This window comes from Exophiala mesophila (genome assembly GCF_000836275.1).
Source record: "Exophiala mesophila strain CBS 40295 unplaced genomic scaffold supercont1.1, whole genome shotgun sequence".
NCBI classification, from domain to species: Eukaryota; Fungi; Ascomycota; class Eurotiomycetes; order Chaetothyriales; family Herpotrichiellaceae; genus Exophiala; species Exophiala mesophila.
The window spans coordinates 3282137-3304490 of NW_015622504.1; the positions used below are offsets into that span (position 1 = coordinate 3282137).

General features: G+C 48.6%; 3 protein-coding genes across 3 annotated transcripts; 2 read left to right on the forward strand and 1 right to left on the reverse strand.

The window, feature by feature from the left end:
- Window positions 1-382: 382 nt before the first annotated feature.
- PV10_01047 (uncharacterized protein) lies at window positions 383-2122 on the forward strand (the record flags this gene model as incomplete). Its single annotated transcript, XM_016365204.1, has 1 exon — window positions 383-2122. The coding sequence occupies one exon, from the start codon at window positions 383-385 to the stop codon at window positions 1868-1870; it is 1488 nt and encodes a 495-aa protein (XP_016228853.1). The 3' UTR covers window positions 1871-2122.
- A 3171-nt stretch (window positions 2123-5293) lies between these two features.
- On the forward strand, window positions 5294-7627 carry PV10_01048 (uncharacterized protein; the record flags this gene model as incomplete). Its single annotated transcript, XM_016365205.1, has 2 exons — window positions 5294-6867; window positions 6934-7627. 2 exons carry the CDS (start codon window positions 5294-5296, stop codon window positions 7625-7627), a joined length of 2268 nt encoding a protein of 755 aa, XP_016228854.1.
- Window positions 7628-11397: 3770 nt separating this feature from the next.
- On the reverse strand, window positions 11398-15072 carry PV10_01049 (uncharacterized protein; the record flags this gene model as incomplete). Its single annotated transcript, XM_016365206.1, has 5 exons — window positions 11398-12493; window positions 12545-12655; window positions 12703-13687; window positions 13737-14189; window positions 15063-15072. 5 exons carry the CDS (start codon window positions 15070-15072, stop codon window positions 11398-11400), a joined length of 2655 nt encoding a protein of 884 aa, XP_016228855.1.
- Window positions 15073-22354: the final 7282 nt, after the last annotated feature.

Sequence of the window (22354 nt, forward strand, 5' to 3'; positions counted from 1 at the left end):
ATGGTGGAGAGCCAATATTGTCAAGCTTGCAAGCCCCGTCGGAAAACGCCGATGACGTCGATTTTGAACACGATACTTGTGAGGTTTGGTCAACATATTTCCATTTGTTTCAACTAGCCCTACACTATTAAACCGCACAGGCAATCGAACCAAGACCCCAGTGCGAGCCGTTGGTGGATCACCTGGAGAGTGAATGGCTATGAATCACGGCATGGATGGCACCAGTGCTCTTACTGGGAGGTGGAGGCCCCTAGGACTAGAGACAGAGACGTCAACAAAGAACTATGTAAGACTATCTTTCGCCGCATCACAACTCTGATCTGATGTATCTTCTCATTTCTCTCCTTGGCTGTTTCTCTTGAACTCACTCACTGTCTCGACAATGAATCCAGATTATTGGAAGGAAGAGGATGAGGAGAAGACCATCGGCTGGCGTGACCGTCATCGAAGTAGCGACAATGAGCCAATTCGTGGTTCTGTACAGAAAGCCACTGATCCTGCCTATGACCCAGCCACGGGGAGCGTCAAGCCTATTGGGACTCTCGGACCCTATCAAGCTGCCGTGATCTTTGTCACAAATGAAATCGGCATTGGAATCCTCAGCTTGCCTGCAGCACTTCAGGTGCTAGGCTTGATACCTGGTGTGATCGCCATCGTGGGCATGGGATCTCTATCTCTTTACACGGCCTACATCCTGGTACAGTTTTATCGAAGATACCCTCATGTCGTCAACATGGTCGATTTCGGTCGAGTGCTCGGGGGACGCCCTTTGGAGTTTGTCTTTGCTGTGGGTTTCACCATCAACCTAGCCTTGATCTGCGCTTCGGCTATCATAACAATCTCGATTGGGCTCAACACCATCACTGAGCATGCCATGTGCACTGTCGCCTTTATCGCATTCCCAGCAATCCTCTGCTTCTTGCTCTGCGTGCCAAGAACAATGAAGTTTGTCTCCTACTGTGGATGGCCCTGCACAGTCTCAATTGTCACGGCAGTCCTCATTCCAATGATCGCTCTGGGAATTGGTGGACCAGCAAACGTGCCAGATGGCGAAGAGGTCACCTTCAAGATTGTCGGAGATCCCTCCTTCTCCGAGGCTGTCTCTGCATTCCTCAACATCGGCTTTGCATTCAGTGGTAATCAGGCCTTTGTAACTGTTTTGGCAGAAATGAGAGATCCCGCCCGAGATTTCACAAAGGCCATTTGCATTGAGAAGATATTTGCCATCATCATGTACAGCACTGTTGCTATTGTCTGTTATGTCTTCGCGGGTGACTACGTACAGTCGCCTGCAATTGGTTCTGCCCCTGTTACCATCGCCAAAATATCGTATGGGATCATATTTGTCTCCCTGTTCGGTACCGGCCTAGTCTTTGGACATACCGTCATCAAGTATCTTTTCGTCTTCACCATGCGCCATCTAGCATTTGTGGCCAAACGCCGAGGACGTGCTCCTTCAGTCGAAGCCAATGCGATGAAAAGGCGGCAATCCCAGCCTCACGACTCCAGATCCCAGACGTCATGGATCGTCTGGATTGCGATAGGCGCTGGTTACTGGATTTTGGTATTCATCATCGCTAATGCCATTCCAGTATTTGATTCTCTGCTCAACATCTCTGCCTCACTTCTATTGGCGTGGTTCACCTGGGGTCTTCCCTCCGTTTTCTGGATCCACCTTAACTGGAACCACCTGTTCGACGGCTGGAAGAAGACTGCCCTGTTCTGCTTCAACATTTTCATTCTTGGAGTCACATTATTCATGAACACCGCCGGGATGTATGCTTCGATTGACAGTCTGCTTTCCACCTTCGCCGATCCTGACAATAACGTGGACGGGCCTTTCACGTGCGGAGATAACAGCATCTTTTAGGCACGCCAGACACTCCCATACATCCATCGAGTGACCATAATTTCGCTTTGAAGTAGGAAGCACCAGGAGAGGAGTTCATTCAACGTTAACACTGCAGAATGCGCGCAATTATATACCCAAAGCAACACTTTCTTTCCAAGACCACAGGCGACACTTCAGGAGTTAATCCAGGCGCGACAAATTGTACCAGAGCAACATCAATCCTTCAAAAATCAGCATGACAAGAGTATAGACATGGCTACGAGTACGGTGGTGTTGAGTTTATGAGATCCGAGTCATTCTCAGCCATTCAAGCTTGGTTGAGAACACCCACTAGCTAGTTTGGACTACTGCAAAAGCGGGAAAGTTGCGTTCATGAAGCCAAGGAGTCGTCAAGGGGTGTGATTTTCTTTCTCGCTAGAACTTACCATTTAATTACATCACTATATTGATTGTCATCAATGGTTTACATCGCATTTCATCTTTAGTCGGAACCACCTACGAAATGTGGACTTTGAGCTGATCATTGCGGAAGCTCCCTTTATTGGGCGTTCGGGACGTATCCGGGAGTCCATCTAGCCGGACACTTACAGATCCTAGCTGAATTCCTCAAGATGCCCGAAAAGTGTTGGCCGACATCTCCCCTAATCAACACTGGCGTATAGTTCAGTAAATTTCACCTCACGAGCCCAAGAAGCCCACGCTCGGCCCCATCCAGCTACTGAAATCTGTGTCGCATCTGCCACCTCGTCTTCCCCCAAGTAATCTATACTAACAGTTTCGTGGGCTGCACCCCTTGCCGCCCCACTCAAGAGAATGCTTGATGTCTGCACAGCAGCATTCTCCATGGTATATATGGCACGGAAGACACATTCTTCAATGCTGGATGCCGTGACTGTGTACCCATGTCCACGCATAAGGACCACAGAATGGGCGGGTACATCATCACCCTCGCTTGAGAAGGTGGATGCAAGCGAACCCCCGAGTGCCTCGTTCCGGATCAGCAGATCTCGCCTGTCTGTTTCTTTGTAATGCTTGGATATATCGTATGTTGGAGTCGACGTCCCTATTTTGAAGCGTTTGGTTGAGAACTTTGTAACCTCAGTATTGGACCTGATCAATCATACCTAGAAACCCAGCCATGTGAATGCAGGCCTTGAGAGGAACACCTGCATCGGCGTCAGCACGAGCGTAGATTCAGTGTTTGATATAGAACTCGCCAGAAATCCCATATGGTATGACATCTTTGGCATGGCTATGGATGACGCTGTGCACCCCTGGATATCGTTTGTAAATTTCGGAATGGATATATCTCTCTAAATAGCCGCCAGGCGCATCTGCATGGACCGGTGAAGCATCTGCAACTCTATACTCGACAAGGTCTTGAATGGATGAGATATTTGACGGCGCCATATTTCGTGGCATCACAAATATATCCTGCTGATGAGGTTGGCGGAAGGATAGATGGCCAAATGCATCCAAAACCCTGGTTAGATTAGACAGGGTCCATATGATATTGAGAGCCTGGAGTACCGATGATGATGAAGAATATGGCTGCCAGTGATACAGGTTTTCCAGCGATCCTGGCCCTTCTGCGCTGCTTGTTGAGGAGACATGGTCTCTGCCGTCGATGTGTCCATCGTCACCTAAACGTCACTTGGTCAAAATGCAGAAAAGTGATGTATTCTTTTCGCTATCGAATATTGCCAAATGGAAAGTCTCGTAATGAGGCAACTTGTTTGTCTTCTGGGGAATACAGACCTACGCTTGGCCGCGTTCGGGGACTATCCCCCCAATTGTCAGAGGTGTGCCGCAATCGGATGCCCGGTAGCTTAGAAACCGAGGATCGGTTGCTTTCCGTTGTACTCGATGCCGCACCGTATGATCTATTCCGATTTCAGATCAGTTATGGGGGACATAATGTATAAAATGGCGTTTAACAGATTGTCTTTACGGCTTTCGGTGTTTGTGAATCTTTGGATTTAGATAAATAATCAAAAGTTCCTCTTCGCTCTACCCGAAAAGATGGCCACCCACATCAACGGAGACGCCACAGAGCCTAGGCTATCGCATTCACACTCTCTTAGATTTGTTGGGGACTGGGGAGGAGCCAACTTCCACAGAATATGTTCATGGTTGACTCAGGAGTTCTGTGATCGAGCTGGCCCTGGGAGTAGGACGTCTATCTTCAGCTTAAGAGATGGAGGACTGGATGGACTGAAGCAGTTGTGCGACGGCGAAGCAGATCTCGTCGTCACTACTCCGGCGGCGCTACTCAGTACTCTTCCGGATGGCACAGGCCCATTTCCAACTCCAATGCCTCATTTACGAGCTATTGGTACCCTTCCTCAGAACGACCGAATGGTTCTGGCCGTGGATTCCAAGTATAAAATCAAAACAATTGACGAGCTGAGGCAAATGCGACCAGCATTGAGGATTGCAACGTCTATCAACGATGGCACCAATCCCATTGGCTACGTGGCAGATAAATACCTTGAAGCGCATGGGATTTCTGAATCAACCATCGAAGAATGGGGAGGGGCAATTGTAAGAGCTCAGCGGCCGGAACAGTGTGTGGCCCTCGTTGAAACTGGTAAAGCAAACGCTCTTCTGCAGGAGGCGATCATGACGGTGTGGTGGAGGCGGCTGGCTGAGTCAGGTAGACTGATACCACTACCTGCGGAGTTGTCTGCTCTGGAGACACTCCAGCAGCAGGTCGGCCTGTGCAACAATCCATTGCCAGCAGGATTCTGGACGAACCTCGAACATGACCTGCCGGCGCTGGATTTTTCGGATTTTGTCCTCCTAGTCCGAGACGATATGCCCGAAGAAGTGGCTCATCTTCTCACCTGGTGTCTAGTTGAGACGAGGCATATGCTGGAGGGCCAATATCGTCATATCCCTCCAGCAAAGAGTCCTCTAACATATCCTTTGGATCCGAGGAAAATGGCAGTTACTCCTGTTCCCCTACATCCAGGGGCAGCGAGGTACTATGCTGAGAGAGAGGCTTCGGGACAACAGGATCGCAAGACTACCACAATCTCTCCATTCTGAAACTTTTGTCATCTAGAGATGTCTGAATTGACAATACCAACAAAGGAGAATATCTACGTTAGAGCCAAACTTCATAACTACAATTGCCGTATGCGCTATCAATGTAGCATCCTTCTCGCCACACCAAACCTGTTCTTAAGCAGGATTGTATGAGAGCAAAGACTAATAATGCTAAGTACTACGCATTGGAACTCGGAGTGTTTTCGTTCCGGGCGCGGGGAACTTTGCGTTACAAGCCTAAGGAATGACCCCTGCTAAGAAGCGTCAGCATTATCCCCAGATAGATTCCCCGCCAACTCATCCCAGGTATTTTGTATTAGTTGTGACACAAATACCCAGTATCCGAGCACTCTTTATCCTCGGACTGAATATCGTATAGCATCATTTACCATGGAGCCGAGGACGAAGAGGCAGAAAGTCACGATTGCGTGTGTACCCTGTCGGAGCCGGAAGATCAAGTGCAATGGTCTTGGCCCAGTATGCGCACCTTGCGAGAAGAAGGCAAGCAATGGAGTCGAGTGTTCATGGCAACCGAGCATCACACGCACCCCAACACACTCGTGGATACAAGTACGACAGAATTCAAATTTGGTGGATAACTCGCCAGCTCGTCGTCCGAAACCATCTTCAACGTCAGAAGAGACTTGGGCATCCACTGGCAGCCAACCGGCATTGTCTTACATCGCAGGAGTCCACAGCCTTCCAACATTATCTCCCAAAGTTCTCAGGTCACGTAGTCCTCAAGCTTCGAGTCAAAGTCGGCACACATTCGCGGTATCTCGCCATGAACACGCCTCAGTTCATTTGTCAGAGGAAGCTGCTCAGCCCGAACGCTCTGGGCGTGCTATCATGGAAGTGCCAGTGGACGATAGTGGCCAAGAAGGGTTTTTCGGCAGCTCTAGTGTTGAAAACTTTATGCAAAACGTACAAAAGATGGTACAGCAGAAGGTTCAGGGAGAAGATCAACTCAAGGGACTTCCTGATGCGCAGCCCATCAATACACGAGCACTCCTGGCGGCAGATCACAACAAGCCAGGCATAAAGCCCATGGAATATGTGCTGCCGCCGCGCCGTCGGGCAGATGTCCTCTTATCAGTATACTGGAAATATGTTCACGTTCTCTACCCGTACCTCGAAAAGCCCTCGGTTCAAGCCGAATACGAGCAACTTTGGAAAGGAGATGGATCCATCTGCGAAGAGCGTTCCTTTGTTGGCCTCCTGAACGTCATTTTTGCGCTTTCATGTCTCCTAGATGATTCGCTCGCAGCAGAAGATAGGGAAGATGCTGCACGTACGTTCTACCTCCGAGCAAGAGAGTTGATTGATTTGGTTGAGAATGGCTCCATACGCTCAGTTCAATCGTTTTTACTACTTGGTCAATACTTTCAAAGCACAAACGCCTCTCACCCTTGCTGGGTGTTTGTTGGTACGGCTATCCGAACAGCACAGAGTCTAGGACTGCATCTAGCAGAGACTAGCGAATCAGCTCCCAATCCCAATACTCGCGAGCTCTTGCGCCGCATATGGTACGGTTGTGTTCTAATGGACCGAGTGGTTGCCACAACGTATGGTCGTCCCTGCATGATAGGACCACGATCTGCCACCATGGTTCCCCTCCCAATGTCTATTATCCAGTCGCCTCCGGTCTCTGGTGAGCTTATGGAACAATCGGATTCCATTGACGATTTCATTGCCGTGGAGTTCTATATCCTGACGTTGAAGCTATATGAGATTCTCCATGATGTCGTGTTCAACTTTTACGCCTTCAACTTCCAAATCCAGCCACTGGATATTGACAAATTCTGTGGTTCATTGAGCGAAGGCCATCAGTCGGTCTTTGAGATCGAGCGTAGGCTATTTAGATGGGAGCAGGACGTACCGGAGTATTTGAAGGTTCCCCAGAGTCAACAAGAAGATGCCCCAGATACCGTTGTGCGACGTCAGGCTGTGGTTTTAAAGCAAAGGTAGGATGTTCCCTAAGTCGTTGTCGTTAGTTGAATATGCTGATAGAGAGGACTCGCGAATCTCAGGCAGCTCCACGTCCGCCTACTACTTCTGAGACCGGTCTTGTCATACTTCGTTACTTCGGAATTCCACGATGGACATCTACCTATCCCTCTCGGAAGCCTCTTGTCCCAGAGACTACTGTTACAGTGCGCTATTGTATGCGTCAAAGTTGCCCTAGAGGCTATCTATATTGTTTGCGCTGAAGGAAGTACTACAGTTGGTCAAATGGGCAACGTCTCGGCTTGGTGGGATTGTGTTCTTTACATCTATACCTCTGCAACAATCCTCATTGCAGCTCGCCTGAGTCCTGCCATCCTGTCAGAAATCTCTGAGGATCTCATCCTTGAAGGTTGGCGCAAGGCCATGGCTGTTCTGGAGAGTTACAGTTGTTTGAACCCCACCATCACCCGTCTGATAGTGACTCAACGTTTGTTGTTCGAAGCTGTGCCACAGCACTATTCTCGGCACAAGAAAAATGCTCAACAGGCTCGACGAAATGTTGCCGGACCCAACTGCTCCGACAGCGAAGTATCAACAGTTCCGCATGAGGAATCTTTCGGCGTGGCAGCCACCAAGACCAACTCTGATGAAGCGACATTGACCGGTGGTAGTCAGGTGGAGGAAAGTGCCCTTCCCAGCAGTCCATTCTTGGGCTGGGAGACAGGTTTCGACCCTGACGACTTGTCCTGGCTCATGACGATTCCTTTGGACTGCTGACCAGAATTTTATCGGGCACTGGATCTTGCTCCTCAACAGACCTTCCTTTTAGCTTTAGCCTTAGATCTTATTACATTAGGAAGTGATATTCCTAACCACTTCTACACTTGTCTAAGCCTCGCCCAGGTCACTCCAAGACTACCAGGCAGATTACCAAACAAAACTTCTCAGAGATTTGAAATTTTTCTCGATGGGTCTCAGAAAGCACTGCCTAATAATTCGACGTTGATCATGTTCCAAGAAGATGCCTAGGCATCACAACAGTTCAACACCACATCGTTCGGCCTTCGGAGCCCGCTGAGCCCGAGGTGTATTCTTTCCTTCCGAAAGACGGGGAAAGACTGCGGGGTACAGCCAATCGCAGGAAGATCCGTGGGCACCATTGCGGAAGGCGATGTCCTAGTTTGGAAGTCGATGATTGTTCTGCTTCCAATTGGCTGGCCAAGACCATCTCCTTCAACCAGTCTTCATCGCGTGGCTTGCTCCCCCAAAAAATGGTAGATGGCTTCTCGGATTGTCTGGGGAATACACACTACCATTGCTCAAAGTTGGTTGAGGACGTGTCTCCGGAAGGCATGAAGCCTCAGAGACTCGTCTATCGAGTTCGACGATGGCATGCCATCCGACTTCCGGGGTGTGCGCCCACGTTCCCTCATTCAATCCGAGGCGCTGGTGTATTCAAGTGTACCACTTATCGCTGTTACAGGAGAGACCAAGATCTAAGGTGATCAATATCGCAGAATTTTTGCTCAGGCCACTTTATCCTCCTCTATTCACTGTGTCTCGAAGAACGAATGGAAACAACTATCGCAGTCCTTGGCTCGACAGGCAAAACAGGTCGTCAGGTGGTGTCTCGTCTACTACCACTGGAGAACATTCGCCTTCACCTCTATGTACGATCACGTTCGAAGCTCATCGGCCTTTTCCCTTCAATTCTATCCAACTCTCGGGTGTCGATCTACGATGCTCCTCTAAGTGATGTGACCAACATGTCCAATTGCCTCAAAGGGGCACAACGCATCATTTTCGCCCTCGGCGAGAACGATAACATTCCTGGGACGCGAGTCTTACAAGATGGCGCAAGGACTGTGGTGGATGCTTTGGCACGATTGAAAGAAGTGAATACGGGATATGTTCCTCCTCGAATCATTGTCTTGTCGTCTTCAACCTGGAATGAAAAGTTTGCCGCAGCTCGGCCACGGTTGTTGCATTGGGCTATTAGAAATGCATTTGTTTATGCATATGCAGACTTACTACAGGCTCATACATATTTGTTGGCGGATCCGAGCCTAGCCAGCGTGCTCCTGATACAACCTGGTGCTCTGGTTGATAGTCCACCGACCGGGCACGAAATCAGTACAGATTCAATCCTACCATGCGCCACATACGGAGATTTGGCTTCAGGCATCGTGGAATGTGCTCTGAATAGCGAGTATGATAAGTTTCCTGCCGTTGGAGTCTCTAGTAAAGATGGCGATGATGGCATGAAATACGGGCCTTCGATGATGTATATGATCATTCGAGGGTTGTGCGCCACTTTTGTCCCAGGATTCTGGACAATGAACCGATGGACCAACTGGCTGGTAGCTAAGATTGTACCTAGACAGAAGGCTGATTATGCCATAAACTAGAGTTCTCGAAAAGTGCAACAGAATATATGAACGCATCGAGACATCTGACGATATGGTATACTGGCGCAAGTCTACAAGGCGATCATGAGAGGAAAAGGAAAATTTACCCAAGTACAACGTGAAGTCAAGTAATTCTGCGCGTCGCACGAAAGGCTCGAACTGATCGTAATATTCTGGAAAATGACGGTCTTGTTGACCTCCCATGAGGTTTCTGTAAAGGTCTGCCGTCCCAGTGCCCGAGAAACTCGGGACGTAACGATTCCGAGCTTGGAGACTTGTAGAGCATTCATTCCGTAGCCTCTGTCATTTAGCGACATTCTGCCTACTTTGCCGCGCCACTAATGTGGACGTTGGATCCGAGCCTCTTATGGCAACAAACCCCAGAGAAGAATGAGCCTATCATCTATACTGCAAATCTAATATCAAAGTCCATCCACATAGCCACCTTAACATATATAAAGCATCTCAAGTAACGGTCGATAGGGTCAGAGCTCATTGCCATTGCTGTCATAGCACCATGTCTCAGACAAACACCATCCTACGCGTCCCAGGTCTGACTACAGACAATAGCCTTTCCGACATGGAAGCGTTACCTGTGTTCAGCGTTGCCAGCGCGAGCGATGAGAGGACGAAAACACTAGGGAAATGCCTTCATGAGAATCACACCACGTTTTCCGCTCTACGTGACCCCCAACTACTCTTCCATAATCATATGCCACACGTATGTCATACCTACCTCGTCATTTCCAATTAGGTCGCCACTGACTGAAATTTGTTAGATTCTTGGGTCCTCATACTACCTTGGGGCAAGTTCGGCAAAACTTGAACAAATTGCAGAGGCTGAAGGCAATGAATTGAGGCCAATTGGAACAGTCCCCTTGCGAGAAGCACTGACCGAAGGTACCTGGAGAAGTCAATGGCGTAACAAGGAGTAGGCTATAAGGATCAATTGTCATCCGCAATGCTGATCATTCCATCTGCAGATATACGGTCTCCTTTGTCAACTTCTATGACGATAAAATCAAGGCTGAAGGAGGAGATTGGAAGAAGGTCGTCGCTGATTTGTTATATTCGACCAAAAGTCCGTTGATCAATGGGTTTTGTGGAGGACGTAAGTTTCCTTTCACCATTTTTCACGCCCGTTGTATTTGTAAGGCTGTACGGAACCACTGACGAGACCTCTTAGTGGGACACCCATTCATCCATCTCCACTACGCCTATGAATATGACAGTGCAGAAGTTGCTTCTGAAGCCTTGGCCCTTGGAAGCACTGAGTACGATTTCGTTCACCAATATTTCGATTCGGCCCCGCCCGACACGTCCACATACAAAACCAGAGACTTGGAAGAGATTGTGAACAAGGTCCGGCTCGACAAGCGTTTCGATGGTCTCGCCAGCCACCCTGGGTTTCTCAATACTTTTGCTTTGCACGCAACGCGTGAAGCTGCCGTCCTCGAGCATTTCAATGCGTGGGAATATGATGGCTCGCCCAAGGAGTTCGAATCTCTGTTCGACACTGCAGTTCGCCTAGCGATTGAGACCACGGGCCCGGCTGAGCAGTTCGAATTTTTCCTCATTCATGTCCTCACCGTTGCGCATGCGTTGAGAGTAATCTTACCAAACGCGCCGCAAGAATTTCGAGTCCCTATCGTCAAGCAATTTGCCATGTGGACCATCGTCATATACTGTGCTCAGCTGAGACGGAAGGTTAACCATGGAGCTATTGCTTCTACCGACACCAAAGGGCGAGACTGGACATGGGTTGTTGAGCAAACTTTGACCAACGAGTGGTCGCTCGATTCTCATTACGTCAAGGTTGTACGAGCACTCAAGGTTGGAGAAGAACTGTATGGGGAAAAAGATGGTTGGTATCTAAAGGCTGCCCTCGATTTTGTCGATAGGTTCAATGGGTGGACCGGATTTGGCCAAGGGGTTTCTAACATCGAAGGCGCACCACCATCTGCCCCTGGCTGGGAGACCCAGGGCCCTCACTAGTTAGCCAGCTTCTGCATCTTCTGCCAAATATATGGCTCAGTGTTGGACTAGTATCAATATTAAAGGCTCTTGGCTTCGAAAATCTCTCGTAACCAGAGGCCAAAGGGTTTGCAGAGTACATCATGTAGTGTTCTGACGCTATATCTAAATATCATCACTGGCGTTGTTCACCAGCTCCCTGAGCACTTTCATACCCTCTTTCACCACAGCCCATCTAATTGTTCCCAAATGCTTTGCCATGCACGCTAATAGTCCATATGGTCTATACTTTCCGGACACTGCCCAGATATCCTTTACAAATGTGGGTCTGGAAGGGTCAAGCCTTGTCAGAGCACTGATAAGGGCTTTCATGTCTGTCCTCGAATCCCAATCGTTGTCATTGTCGGCCTCACCCGAATCTGGGAATATTGTATCCACAAGCAAGGGCATTTGGTTTGTGGGAAACATCTCAACGGCCGCCCCATACGCTGTCCAGCATGTCAGAGTTGCAAGATACAGGCACCAGGGAAAATGTATCATTTCATCCACAGCCCAATTCTCAAGTTTCCTGATACCGTCTCGGATCAGATGGGCGGCATGCCAAGTTGCTCGTGCAGCACTTTTGCCTCCATCTCGGGAAACAAAATCTTTGATTCTCGTTTGAGAGCGCTGGCGGTCGAGGTCGGTCACCTGCCGTCCGGTGATATGCTTTGCACCACCTCGAATCTGCAAATCAGCAATTTCGACTTCTAACACGATTTGAGCTGTGTGATAGACAGCTGAGTTTGCCACAGCGCAGCGTTGGAAACTGGCGTGCTCCGCGGAATCTGCAGGCAAAGACGATAAAACGAGTCGAGTGTAACGATCAAAATCTTGTTTCCACTTGGCATAGCAGGCGCTGATCTTGGTTTGCCAACGGACTCCATTTGGAGTGACATCTCGGGTCAATGCCGTCTGCTCACGTCGTCTAAAGTCCCACGAGAGTGACATGAGTCCATGTAGAACCAAAACTCTGGACAAGGCATTCAAATGCAGTGGTGCAAATGATGCTCTTGGATCGGTGTACCTTTGCAGGATGGTGAGGAACTGGGGCGGGGGCGATGAATTTTTCATAAGACGAAGCCAGCCTTCTGCGGTTTCGGCCTCCCAAATGGCAGTGTCCCAAGGAAGAGCCACCTTCAACTCGGAGGCATTCATGCAGAGGATCTGGGCAAAGAAAGTGGCATGTTGTGTATCCCACATAAAGGAAATCATTGCAAGCCTGTGATGGTAAGCTAGGTGTCTTAAATATCAGAACAGGCCTTGGATATACCTTCTCTTCTCTTCGGCTTGAACTGCTGCGTTCCAATACTCTTGCAAGCTTTCTCTATTCTCGTCCCAAGTTGGGTTGCTGACATTATGGCAATTACTTCTTCGGAGAAGGCTACCAACGTTAGTATACAAGAGCCAATCAGATGTTAATTCGCTTACTTTATCTGGAGCCCATGGTAGATATTTGAGACATCGTGCTGCCGCTCTCCAGCACGGCTCTTACCAAAGCATTCTACCAGCAAGATTGTCTGTAACATCCAAAAACTCGGCCTTGGCCCAAATTCTTTGTGACTGTGAATCAACGGCCGCATCATGTCGTGTAAGCAGATTGCCAAGGAATGTGCTCTGGTATCGCTATATGTTGCGCCCAAGAGGATGATGGACATCAGCTTCAAGGGGTGCACTGCGGAGCTTGAAAACGTCCCCGGATGTATCAACGGGTACGTCGAGTTGAAGTGGATGAAGAAAAGATCGCTATAGCATTGCAAAGCTGCCAGTGACAGCAATGGATCACAAGGGCTGATTTCAGTTTGGTCCATTCTGGTTGGGCGAGTTTGAGAGATTAGCTGCAGCAGCCCATCTCGAGCTTCGATCGAGATCATTGGTAATTTCTTCTGCTGTGTTCGTATCCATGCGTCAGGTGGAGCTGAGTCGATGGGTTCTATGAGAGAGTGCCCTTCTTGATTCTGGCCATCGGCTTGCTGCCTCGAGGAAAAGTAGAGGGAGGCATTGTCAATCCCCAGTACACCAAACTCCTTGCTATAGGCTTGATTCACTGCAGGTGAAGTATAGTTGAATAAGCCACCAGTCTCAGGCGAGGCTGCCATTGCGGGAGAACTTATGGTTGTATAACTGCGCCCGGATTCTGGTGTGAAGAGCGCGTTATCTTGAGGGCGTGGTTGCAAATAAGACTTGAGGGTCCCAAATGGCTTGCCAATAAAAGGTTTGATAGAGGGTAGCTGTTCGTGAGGATCTGGTCCCAAACCAGCCTCATTGACGAGTTCCTGTATGGGATGATCATTAGTATCTCCATGGTAGGTATCCGATATTGGCGGCAAGGGTTCAGTGTTGTTGGTGGCAATGTCGTTTCCGAACAGCCAGCTGTAGTACTGGAGTGTCGGAAGTGAAGCATTGAATGAAATTGCTGCCTCGATTAGTACATGGCATTCAAAACGTACGGCTATGACACTTACTGGTATCGGGAAAGGTCACCTCGTTGTCGGGTAGATCATCTGACGTTCCCATCATGGCTTGGAATGGCTGATTCGCCCAACTAGAGTCTCCCCAGAGGTCGAGTTCATTGACATCTGACGGGGGACCAAAGCTCATATCCATTGCTTCCCACGCAGCCTCAGGGTATGTGAACTTTGCTTGGGGATCATGTTCCACTGGCTCCAACGCACTGCTCGAAGTTGATGCTGGTGGAGACATTAGGGCGTAACTCGAATCGTCCACCGCAACTTTCTCAGCTGGGACATCGGCTGTAAGAGTGCTGGGAATCGATGTAGTTGCCGGTTTCTGTATGCGACTTGCATTCACCACTCGTCCATGGCTGTCCTTCCACAGTCGCTTTCGGGTGGCCAGGTTTCCAAGTCCTTCGCCACCAGCTTCGGCGTCCTTCTGGCGGTGACGTTGCACATGACGATCTGAAGAAAAGAGTCAGCAGCCGCGGCAGGCGTGTTGGATAGTAACACACCCAAGAGATCGCGACGCCTGAAATGGGCTGCGCAGCGTGAGCAAGTGAAGTCGCCATCTCGATGGTTGAATTCGTGACGGCGCAGGTGCTCCCTCCTTCGAAATGATTTTCCACAGCTTTTCTCGAGGCAAACGAATGTCTTCGTCACAGATTCTGAATTCCAGGTAGTGGGACTACCATCAGTCATGGCTCCCATTCCAAGTGTCGTTAGAGGTGCATATCAAAACAGAAGTGGGATGTAGAAGAAAAGGTATCCCATATTAATTCTAAGGGTGGGTAAATCCAAAGCAGGGTCCACTCTTCTGATGTCGTGATTCTGGGCCTTACTTAGCTCATCAATCTGGATTGCGGTGGCATCAAGGCTTTTGCCTAGCGTAAATACCACATGGCTTTCACGTGCTGAACATGACATTTGATCTTGAGGTCCACATCTTGCCTACAGCCTGACGTGACTTGCTAAGTCTTGCTCTGCGAGTGGGAGGTTACTTGAACATAATAGTCGGACATCAAGTCCATACACATGAGTCAAGCCAAGTGGACAGGAGTCAGTTCACTGACACAAATGCCTGATTGCGACATCGTAACTAGCTTTTCGAGAGTGGGACGTCTGTTGGCGAAGACTCCAGAGTTGATAACACTCAGCCAATCATACGATTAAAATATTAGTCACGTGACTATCACGCAATTGGACTTGAGCGTGGTTTCCAGGAATATGTTCAAGTCTTTGCAAGTTCACTATGTGCCATACCTCAAGAGTGGGATGCCGCCCCTTGAGCACGCTTCAGGGTGGTAATGGCATTTAATGAAAACAATATCAACGTACGATCAAACATGGTGTCTTGCAACGTGATATTTCGCCATCATGTTGCTCAGGCAGGTATATATTGACGTTCAGATGTCAATGCCTCGTTAGTGTAGCCTTGAATTCCTCTCACCGTTGAAACAAAGTTTCAGTACCATATCATCAGAACACACGTCGTATTGACCATGGAGAAATCTCATCCACTACCCAATGCTGAAGTCGAAGGGCCCTTCTCCAGCGAGGATGGCAGTCTCCAATTAGACTACGCCGCTGAGCGGAAACTGGTGCGAAAACTGGACGTAAGCATACACCACCAAGTCTGGGAACAATATGCTGATACAAGGCACAGCTTCACATCATGCCGTAATCTTGCTTCCACCTGCGTGCCAGGCGAATACTGAACAATCTCCCTAGGCTCATCATGCTTTTATATCTATTCAGTTTCCTTGACAGGTAAGCAGTAACTATTTTCAATGCATCAGATAAGTGTTGCCGCTCACATCCTACAGAGTCAACATAGGAAATGCTCGGTTGGTAATCAAGAACCCTCAGAAGACTCCATCACTGACAGAGCAAGGCTGTATGGACTGGAAGAAGACCTTGGTCTTCATGGAAATCAATTTCAGATCCTGGTCTCTGTTCTATTTGTCACCTACATCCTTTCTGAACTTCCATCAAACCTAGTCATCAAAAAGGTCGGTCCATCGAGATGGATTCCGTTTATTGCCCTATCATGGGGTCTCGTGGCCACTTTCAGTGGCTCTGTCCAGAACTTCGGTGGGATGCTTGCTTGTCGTTTGCTATTAGGTTTATTCGAAGGAGGTCTATTCCCTGGGATCGTCATATACTTGACACTCTTTTACACTAAGCGAGAACTCGCCCTCCGCATTGGCTATTTGTTTACTTGCGCAGCGGTGGCTGGTGCATGCGGCGGACTTCTCGCATATGGAATTGGCTTCATGGACGGTAAGCACAAGTCCTCCATTTCATCATCTCTTGCTCACGGATCTCCAGGTGTTGCTGGTCAGCGAGGCTGGCGATGGATAATGTGGCTGGAGGGCGCACCAACAGTGCTTCTTGCTGTTGCGGCCTATTTCTTCATGGCAGACCAGCCATCCACTGCGAAATATCTAACCGCTGAAGAGAAGGCTCTCTTAGTGGCTAGGTTCAATCGCCAATCCGGTATGACGCAGTCAGCCCAACAATTTCACTGGAAAGATGTCAAAAAAGCTCTTCTGGATTGGAAAGTCTGGACGTTTTCCTTTGGACAATTTGGTGTTGATGTTATGCTCTATGGTTTCAGCACCTTTCTGCCTACAATAATCAGGGGCATTATGCCAGGAGCCAAAACTTCCATTGTCCAAGTCCTGACCATTCCTGTCTACTCCCTGGGAGCAGTAACCTATCTGATAGTCGCCTTTTTGTCAGATCGTCAACAGCGACGCGGGTTCTATTGTACACTCCTGGGGTCGGTCTCAATTTGCGGCTACATCATGCTCATTTCAGACGGCGGAAGCAGTGTCCACTACGCCGGATGCTTCCTCGTCGCTTGTGGAATGTATTGTGTCATTGGCCTTCCACTTGCTTGGTTACCTTCTCACACCCCACGCTATGGAAAACGCACCACGACCATCGCCCTTCAAGCCATGATCGGGAATAGTGCTGGCATCATGTCTAGTTTTGTGAGCATATCCACCTCATCCTCCGATTGGGATACCTTATATATGAGCGTGCTATTTGCTGACTATTATCGTAGCTCTATCCTGCCGCTGAGGGCCCTCGATTCGTCAAAGGACACGCTATCACAATCTCTATGGTTGCTTTCGGTGTTCTAAGCTTTGCTTTCATGTGGGGCTTTTACACTGTGGTCAACAAAAGGAGAGCAGAGGGGAAGGAGGACCACAAAATTACTGGATTGTCGGATGAGGAGATCGAGGAGCTGGGCTACGATAGCCCAAGAGCTAGATACGTTACTTGAACGGAAAGGATATCAGTAGGGTGCAGCGTCCAAGCATAGTACGATAGAGTATCCGAGACTTCCATTCTTCCATTCAGTCAGTCATATACGTAGCCATGGTCAGCAAGTGAGCCTATGGGCAAATCAAGTTTCTTTCCCAGGTAAATCCAGAAGGTACCTAGCAACGTATAGGATGAACAGGTATTCTGCTTGTGACAGGTTCCTCTCCGTTCGGAGGCAACCCTCATTACGGGCGAAGGCAGGGCGTAGCCTTGTTGAGACAGGCTTCTCTTCCTTTGTCACACTTTCTCGGTTTGTATCATCCTATCTAGCTCAGGGCTATCATATGGAAATGAGGATAGGTAAGACTTCGCACTGTTTGAACGAACTTCCACAAGAGCCTGGTTCGAACTCATCTTATATTGACTAGTCATATCAACTACGTTACAGTTGTACAGCTCATATATCCTCCTTTAGTGGCACAGTGTCTTTTACGCTGAGCATAACGTTGAAGTTTCTCGGCTTCACAAACCACGCGGTACGCACCTCCCAATCATCGTCAGAGCATAAACGCACCTACATCACAACGTCAGTAACAGCTTCCCATAAAAAGACGGGAAAGTGGAGAGCTCTCTTACTTCGAACCTTCTCAAGAAACTTGGAATCAACTTGTAAATCTCCAACAAGGCGATATGCTTGCCCAGACATGTTCTTGATCCGCCTCCAAACTGGAACATGGCATTATTCATCCTCTTCAGACGATGCTCTTCCTCGGCCCCTCTAAGAGGGTCTACTTGCCACCGCTCTGGCCTCCATGCGTCAACATCTTCCCCAAAGACATCTTTCTGCCGGTGGACGACCCAAGGATTACAACCGACAATCGTCTCACCTGGGACAAATTGGCCACAGATGTTCATCCCCTGGGGCGGAACGACACGTTCTAGAATCATGCCGATGGCCGGATGTATGCGAAACGTTTCCTGAACACAGGCCTGGAAGTAAGGCAAGTTTTGTGCATCACTCCAAGTGACTATGCCGTCTGTGCTTGAGATGAGACCACTGGCGAACGCATCATTTATCTCTTCCACAAGCTTTTCATAGCATCCAGGAGTTTTAAGGAGAAAATAGAAGAATGCTGCGAGAGTAATGGCTGTTGTGTCGGATCCAGCCAAAGCTATGGAAGTTGTCATCGTAAGCAGACGTCCATCGTCGAAAAACTCCGGGTTTTCCTTTTGAGCCCTCAAAAACATGGTCAAGAGATCCATGCTATCCTTTTTGAAGGCTCCTGAAAGCCTCTCCGTCATTCTTGCTCTCGAAAACTTTGCCGTCCCGGAGGAATTGTCAATATACCCGTGCTTACTCTGCGAGAAAGTCAGATTCTACTCAAGCTTGGGCCAATGCTTTTGGCGATTGAAGAGACTGACCAGAAAGGTTCTGACAGGATTTTTGACCATTATCTTGTCTAGCCAGGGCATCTGTCCAACCTAAGACAAAGAAGTCAATAATCTAGATATCAGGGTTGGAAGCTATACTCACGGGCGCCTGATAATCAAATATCTTGTCCAGCCAAGCAATGATTCCATCGACATCTTGAAACTTATCCACGAAGCCAACTCTAGTACTATACGTGATCTCGGTGATAACATCGAAGGCAAAATATTGAAGCCAGAGGACAAAGTCGCAAGGTTTGTGAGGGTGCACAAAGAGTTCTTCGGTCCTCTGCAAGAACACTTTGATAGTATCGTTCACTCGAGGCTCGTACTGAACAAGCGAAGTCATGGAGAACGCATTGCTGACAGTTTTCCTCAGCTTTGCATGATAGTCTTGGTCCTGCGTCCCGAATAAAGATTGAAGCACCTCGCCTCGGGATATTTGCATTTGAACGGGATAAAAAGCGCTCTGTTTGGTCCTTAGTATCACACACCTCACGACTAGTGGTGGACTATCTTCACCTTTTTCAACCTGTTGTTCAATCCATATATTGCCTTGACGGCCTCTGGGGTGCTGAAAGACAGCGAGTTTGGCCCTAGCCGGACAATCTCTCCATGTCGATCATGAAGCTCTTGCAGCTCAAGATGCGACTTGCCTCTAAACACACTGAAAAACCTCCATGAGTCTGTAAAGTTGGCTAAGAAGGGGCCAGGATACTGGAAGAGGCTTTTGTTCAGATAGTTCTTTAAAAGAATTGCAAAAGTAACAATGACAACAATAACAAGCGCCGATGCACTTGTCGGAAATGGAAGCAAGGTCGCCATAATCTGTGAGGAAACAGATTCTCCCCTGAGACAAGGCTGCGTCAAATTGACAACATCGAAAATTGACTCTTACATTTTACCGATCAAAACAGCTTCAGCATATAGAGTGATTGCTCTGAGAATCCACATAGATGATGCATTGCGTGATCGAGATTATGAAAGGATAAAGAGGGTGGGCCCCAATGAAGTTGCATGTTTTTCAGCCAAGAGTGGGATGGGAAAACTGGCTCCCAAGAGTGGGATGACGGCAGACGTTGCTTCACGTACGCGCCTGGCAGGAAAACCGCCTCACTAGTAAGAGTAGATCGTGCCTATCCACCTCGATATTTATGGTTCGAGGGCGTGGTGTGAGATGCAATGGATAATGTAAGGTGTTGCAAGGACGACGACTGGGTTGACTCCTAGGTAGTAGCCCATCTTTAACAACGCCCATCGCGACAGGTTGAAAACAGTTTCTGATGGACCTCCATCATTGCCAAACACTACCATAATTCGTACAATATGGTTCAGAAATGCTCGCGGGTGGCAGTTATCGGCGCTGGTCCGGCGGGAGCTATTGTCACAGATGCTTTAGTCAAGGAACAGAAGTTCGACACTGTGAGAGTATTTGAGCGGAAACATGTAGCGGGAGGTACTTGGTATGAACCATATACTCCTAATGCACTTAACAAGACCTGATATCATTCCTAGGGTGTATTCCCCCGATACTACACCGAGAATCCCCTCCCTAAAGGCTCTCTTAGAGCATAATGCCGACCTGCCAACAACGATCCCTGCGAACTTTCCATCCGAGACCGAGCAGAGTGAATCGCTCAACTCGCACGATATGCGCTTCTCTCATACAGGTATCCATGAAAATCTTCATAGCAACTTGCCGCCAAAGACAATGTGTTTTACGCAAGAGCCAATCCCAGACATCATTTCGGACCGAAGCCTGGCACAATACGGCAGCAATTCTCCATTCCGCCACCGGGAGGTCATTCGAGAATGGGTCGAACAGATCTTCGTACGCAACGACAATATCGGCCTCGTCCAGTTTCATACAACCGTTGAGAGCGCGCAAAAGAAGGGTGACGAATGGGTCTTGACACTACGAAAGGAGATACCTGGAGGCAAGAACTATTGGTGGCAGGAGGTGTTCGATGCTCTCGTGGTTGCGACAGGCCACTTCTCATTGCCCTATGTACCACAAATTCCGGGACTGGTAGAATTTGATCAGAGATTTCCCGGTAAGATCAGGCACAGCAAGCATTTCAGGTCGGTAGATGAGTTCAAGGGAAAGGTAAGACCGCTCACTCCTGCTCAACATATGCCACGGTGAATGTGACGGCTACGGCAAAGACACCACGAACATTAGACGGAGCTAATTCATCTGCTACTCTAGAGAATCATTGTTGTGGGCGGATCTGTCTCCGCCTTCGACGCTCTCCACGAGATCCGCCAGGTGGCACAACACCCAGTAATATCCTCACTGCGTGAGCCCATTCCGGCTTTTGGTTGGGGTGCGTTCACACATCCTCACGTTGTGATCAAGCCACCAATCTCCAGATTCCATCGCGACGGCACTATCGAGTTCTGGGATGGTACGTGTGTTAAAAATATCGACATTATCCTCTTCGCCACAGGCTACGATTTTAGCTTTCCCTTTCTACCCGAGTCACATGGCAGGACAGTCGATAGAAGGATCAAGAACCTCTACCAGCATGTATTTGACATCAAAGATCCAACGCTGGCGTTTATCGGAATGGTGAGTCTTCTCTGTGTCTCAACATCACAACTCTTGAATTGACTTTCAGTCACCATAGGTGTCTGGTGGGCTCACGTTCCGTGTATTTGAATGGCAAGCGGTGGCTGTCGCACGACTATTTGCCGGTCGAGCCAAATTACCTTCACAGGATGTAATGCACAAATGGGAAGATGACAGGGTCACTAAGTGTGGAAATGGAGTGAAATTTTACGATCTATCCTCCGACTTCGAAGAGTATTTTGAAGGTTTGAGATCGTTTGCCGGCCCACCAGCCGCGGGTTCACAAGGCAGAATACTGCCCAAGTATGATCCCAAGTGGAAAGATGCCTTTATAAGTATCATCGTGAAAGCACGGCTCGGTTGGTGGGAGGAGGAGAGGCGCAGGGCCATCAAACAAATGCAAACAACCAAGAAAATCGTGCGACAGGATGTTCAAGCTAGTTCAGACCCCACTGTGAGGGTGAGACTATAAAGGCAAGCAGAAAACGTTGTGTGTTGATACCACCGTTCTTATTGCACTTTCACCTCTAAGTCGACGAAGACATGCTCGAGAGCCAGGCTATACCATTATAGCATTTACAAGGTCGAGTCCATTACTTCCGAGGTGATGCATTTATGCCTCGGATAGGAAAAAGAGACTAGATGCGAGAGCCACTATATGTACATAGTCATAAACAGTTTGATAGTGGAAGAACAGGCTTGACAGGTAGAAAAACACCTCCTCGGTCCTCCTCTAGTAAGGGAAGTCGGACTCTCAATACGAGCCTAATGTTTCTACCCTATTGCATCTCTAAAACTCACATCGAACTCGTAATCTGTGTATCCACTGGTCGAAAGTACTTCGTAGAATGTGTCCCGGTTGTACTTTGTGAATGGAAGACCTTGCTTGATGCGAAATGGTAGGTCAGGGTTTGATATGAACTGGCGACCGAAAGCAATCAAGATGTCCTTGTCGTCGTACTTGCCATCAACAACTTCTTTAGCACTTTCAGCCGTATACCCTCCCGCGACAATGACAGGGCTAGTGTTGTTCCAGATTTCGATAAACACGTCGATAGAGTCTCTGAAATGACTGTCCTCATTGCCTGACACTCGTGCCTCAATGATATGCAGATAGGCTAATTGGAGTTTTTGCAGTTCTTGCAGGAGATAGACGAATTGAGGCACGGGATTCTCCATGCCCATGCCATGATGTCTACACCATGGACTGATTCGAAAGCCCGTCTTCTCAGGACCGATCGCTCCAGCTACTGCTTTGGCAACCTCAATACCAAACCTTGCCCGATTTTCGATGGTCCCTCCCCATTTATCGTTTCTTTGATTGCATGTATCCTGAGTGAATTGGTCGACCAGA